Source organism: Silene latifolia, chromosome 3, assembly GCF_048544455.1.
Source record: "Silene latifolia isolate original U9 population chromosome 3, ASM4854445v1, whole genome shotgun sequence".
Taxonomy (NCBI): domain Eukaryota; kingdom Viridiplantae; phylum Streptophyta; class Magnoliopsida; order Caryophyllales; family Caryophyllaceae; genus Silene; species Silene latifolia.
The window spans coordinates 32,642,743-32,647,465 of NC_133528.1; the positions used below are offsets into that span (position 1 = coordinate 32,642,743).

General features: G+C 47.4%; 3 protein-coding genes across 3 annotated transcripts; all 3 read left to right on the top strand.

Moving 5' to 3' along the window:
* Nucleotides 1-530: 530 nt before the first annotated feature.
* LOC141648917 (uncharacterized) lies at nt 531-1,208 on the top strand. Its single transcript, XM_074457624.1, has one exon. The coding sequence runs from the start codon at nt 531-533 to the stop codon at nt 1,206-1,208; it is 678 nt and encodes a 225-aa protein (XP_074313725.1).
* Nucleotides 1,209-3,220: 2,012 nt separating this feature from the next.
* LOC141648918 (uncharacterized) lies at nt 3,221-3,928 on the top strand. Its single transcript, XM_074457625.1, has one exon. It carries the CDS (start codon nt 3,221-3,223, stop codon nt 3,926-3,928), a length of 708 nt encoding a protein of 235 aa, XP_074313726.1.
* A 12-nt stretch (nt 3,929-3,940) lies between these two features.
* On the top strand, nt 3,941-4,384 carry LOC141648919 (uncharacterized). The gene has a single exon (XM_074457626.1). The coding sequence runs from the start codon at nt 3,941-3,943 to the stop codon at nt 4,382-4,384; it is 444 nt and encodes a 147-aa protein (XP_074313727.1).
* The last annotated feature ends 339 nt before the right edge of the window (nt 4,385-4,723 follow it).

Consider the following 4,723-nt stretch of genomic DNA (forward strand, 5'->3'; position numbering starts at 1 on the left):
GCGACTTGGCCACCTGGGCTCCTCAAAGAGGCGCGAGCCACGTCGCGGGTCTTCGAGGCGAGTTGTCGCTTTCACACAAACGCAATCATGATTTGTTCTATCCTAGGTTTTGTAGTCATATGTTTGGTACTTGACCAAACATAAATTCGGGAAAACTTAAGGTAGAAGGTTTGAAATGTTTTGTTTTTGGTGGTTGACTCGGTTTGACTCGTTGTTGGAGTCGGGATTTGAATTTTTGTGTCGGTTTTCGGTCCGGTGTCTGTTTTGATTCTAGTTAGTGTCATTGCGACCCCGTCGTCGTGCATTAAACACTCCAGGTAATTTTGAAATGTTTTGAGATGTTTTATTTTCGAAATCGTTTTAAGTTTTCCGACATAAAGTTGTACACAAACTGTCGATCAAACGCCGCGATTCTAAAACATGTTGTAGTCCGATAATCATCGGGTGTTTGTTGGAGTCTCAGCAGATAATGGGTATCTACAGATAGTGTGGGGAGGTAGGGGCGTCTTGCAGTGCTTTGGAAAAAGGGGATGCAGTGCTCTCTTCATTCAGCTTCTGTCCATCACATCGATTTGGACGTGAGTTTGGGCGATAAGGGGTGGAGGTTTACTGGGTTTTACGGGTGGCCAGCTGTGAGTGAGCGACACCTATCTTGGCAATTATTGACGGTCTTAGGGGAGGATTTTGAGGGTCCATGGATGTGCATAGGGGATTTTAATGAGGTGTTGTATGCTATAGAAATGAAGAGCGGGGAGCGCACACAATGGCAAATGAATAACTTTAGGGACGCAGTTGATGAGTGCGGTCTCCGAGATGTGAGGTTTGAGGTGTATGAGTTCACGTATGATAACGGGCAAATTGGAGAAGCTAATAGACAATGTAGGCTTAATCGAGCTATGGGAAACGAGGCATGGTTTGATTTATTTCCGTATGCAAAATTGGAACACTTAACGCGAGAATGGTCGGACCATGCGCCAATTAAATTATGGTTGGATAGGAGGGAAACGCAGCGGGGGAGGAAAAAACTTATCCGGTTCGAGCAGGTGTGGGTGGGGGAGGATGGGTGTGAGGAAGCCATAAGGAGAGCTTGGGATAGAGGTGGAACGGATATTCTTGGCAAGCTTCGTCAGTGTGGGGAGGAGCTCATGGCGTGGAAGGGGGTTAGAATTGGGAAACTTATGCAAGACATCCAGCGTAAAAGGAGGTGATTAGATGTCCTTAACGAGGGGGAGAGGTCGGAGAGTAGAGTCCGGGAAAGGCAGCAATTGGTTAAGGATATTGCGTTGTTACTTAAACAAGAAGAGATCTTTTGGCGACAACGTTCACGGGCTATGTGGTTGCGAGAGGGAGATAAAAATACCAAGTATTAAAAATAGGAAGGCGAGCCAAAGACGGGAGAACAATTCGATTCATAAGATGATGGATGACGATGGGAAGTGTAGGATGGGTCCTGATCAGGTGGAGGAGGTGGCGTTCAACTATTTTACGAAGTTGTTCAAGTCTGCGAGGCCCAGGGACTTCGATGATGCTCTCGAGGGAGTGGCGAATAGGGTGACGGAGAGAATGAATGAGGTTTTGCGACGGGAGTATAGGGCTGAGGAGGTAGTGGAGGCCCTTGAACAAATGCACCCTCTAAAAGCTCCGGGGCCGGATGGGAAGAATGGCCTCTTTTACCAAACGTATTGGCATATAGTGGGTCCTTCGGTGGTTGATACTGTTTTGGGGATTTTGAGGGGCGGTGACTTGCCGGTTGGGAGTAATAAAACCTACATTGTGCTGATTCCAAAGATAAAGAATGCGGGGAAAATGAGCGAGTACAGGCCCATTAGCTTGTGCAATGTCATTTACAAGATTGTGTCGAAAGTTCTCGCTAATAAGCTTAAAGTCTTTCTTGGCGAGGTGGTGTCGGAGAATCAGAGTGCCTTCACTCCGGGTCGTCTCATCACTGATAATGTTTTGGTGGCGTTTGAAATTTTCCAATACATGAAGAATACTCAGAGTGGGGACGGTCACATGGCGATTAAACTGGACATGGCCAAAGCCTATGATCGGGTGGAATGGGTTTTCCTTGAGAGGGTCTTATTGAGGATGGGGTTCGATGTGGGACGGGTGAACCGAGTGATGTTGTGCGTGTAGACGGTATCCTTTGTTGTCCTTATTAATGGCAAACCGACTAGGGAATTTAAGCCGGAGATGGGTCTTCGACAAGGGGATCCTCTATCGCCGTATCTTTTTATTCTTTGCGCAAAGGTTCTCTCGAGTTTGATGAAGCGGGCTGTTGAAAATCGATCTATTCATGGTATACGAGTTGCAAATGAGGCGCCGGTAATTTCACAGTTGTTGTTTGATGACGATAGATTGTTCTTCTTGAGAGCGAATGTGGGGGAGGCACGGGCTGTGAAAAACATTCTCCGTACTTACGAGATGGCATCGGGGCAGCTTGTTAACTATGACAAAACAACTGCTTCGTTTAGTCGGTGTACGAGTGCTGCCAATAGTAATGGTGTGGCGGAGGAGCTGGGGGTTCGGATGGTGGGTAATCCGGGTAAATATCTTGGGCTTCCTATGGTTATGGGCCATTCGAAACAGGCCATTACGGGTCTTTTGCGGGATAAGTTAAGTAAGAAACTCCAAGGGTGGCGAGGGATGCTTCTTTCGAAGGCTGGTAGAGAAGTTTTGATAAAGGCCGTAGCCCAATCACTCTCTACATACGCTATGAGTGTCTTCAAAATTCCAAGCAATTTTTGTGAGGAACTGAGATCGCTTGTCTCGAAGTTTTGGTGGGGTACGGAAAATGGGAAGCGCAAGATGTCATGGGTTGCTTGGCGTAAGTTGTGTAAAACGAAGAGCTTAGGGGGAATGGGATTCCGGGATTTCCATAATTTTAATATGGCCTTGTTGGGTAAACAAGCTTGGCGTATTATCACCGTCCCTGATTGTCTCTTAGCTAGAGTGTTGCGGGCTAAATATTTTCGAGGCAAATCGTTCATGAATGCTGAGCTGGGACGTAATTCGAGCTTCACTTGGAAAGGGATTTGGGAGGCAAAACAGGTAGTGCGTAAAGGGGCGTTGCGAAGGATAGGGAATGGGTTGGGAACTAAGTTGTGGGGGGATCCGTGGCTGAGGGGTACGAGCTCGAGATGCATGCTCTCATCGAGGGTGGAGGGGGGAGGATATGGTGGTAGCCGACTTGTTGCAAGCTGATGGGAGGCGGTGGGATATGCATAAAGTTCGCCACCTTCTGTTACCGTTCGAACATGATAATGTGTTTAACATCCGGTTGAGTAGCTTGAATGGGGAGGATAAATGGTGTTGGGCTTTGGAGAAGGACGGGGAGTACTCGGTGACATCAGCTTATCACACTCTCATGGATGGGGAGGTGGAGGAGCAGGGGTCGTCGAGCTTCGAAATGGAGAAGAGGTTATGGAAACGGATGTGGACCACGAAGACGATTCCCAGGGTGAAGATGTTCTTCTGGCAGCTGTGTAGCGATGCGATCCCGACAAAGGACAATATTGCCCGTAGAGCCCGTATTGGGGATGGTATGTGTCCTATTTGCTGTAGCGAGATGGAGTCGTGTCTCCACCTGGTTAAGGGGTGTGGTTGGGTGGGTGGGGTATGGGATGGGTTGGGGGTGAAGATAAAGAAGGAAGCTGGGAATGATAGGGTGAGGGAGTGGGTGGAGGATATGTGGAGGGAGATGGAAGAGGAGGAGCGAGGGAGGTTCATGATGGGGTGTTGGGCGATTTGGGAGGCTCGGAATAAATGGGTGTTTGAGGGGAGAAGGGTGATGGTGATGGATGTTATTAAACGTGTGGAGGAGCTCACTAGGAAGGTGGAGGCTTTAGAGGGGGAAGGTGCGGTATGTAATTTGAGTGGAGATGGTAAGAGTGGGAGGGCAGGGAGGCGTGAGAGGGCTGGAGTGTAGGAGGGGTAGTGGATGAGGCTGACGTGTGACGCGGGAGTGAAGGAAGGCTGGGGTACGGGTTTAGGGGTGGTATGCTGTGTAGGCGAGGGGGAAGCTGTGTGGATGTTAGCTGAGAGACGTAGGGGCGTGGTGGAAGTAAGTGAGGCGGAGATGGAAGCAATTTTGGAAGGCATGAATGAGGCTATAAGGAGGGGACAACGGCGGCTTGTGGTGGAGAGTGATAGCAAGACGGTGATCGACATCCTGCAAGGCTATAGGACGGGCATGAGTTATTTCTTTTCGGTTATTGATGAGATTCGCGATCTTTGTTCTAGTTTAGATGATATTCAGTGGAAGTTTGTTAGGCGTCGGTTTTCTCGTAGCGCACATGTTTTAGCTCATTTTAATGGCTTTTGTAGTGGTAGGCGAGTTTGGGAAGGTTGTCTCCCGGACAATAATGTGTCCTTAGTTCGTTAGGATTATAGTAATATGAGGTAATCCCGCGGTGGGGTTTTCAAAAAAATAAAAATAAAATAAAATAAAATAAAATTAGTGTAGTTGTAGGATTGTTGACTCGAAGTGAGGTTTGGAAATGGGTTTTGAGGCCCGAATTTTGACTGGAGATTTGGACAGAGTTTCGACTCATTTTGCGCTAATTTAGGCTATTTTCGAAAAAAAGGTTTATATTTTAAAAGGTTTTGATTTTACAAAAATTCGTCATTGTTTCGTTTACGAAATGGTGATCACGTATGGTACAAGCATTTATACAGGCATTATAACGGTATGCTGAATACATTTAGAAGGGTTTTGGCTTAA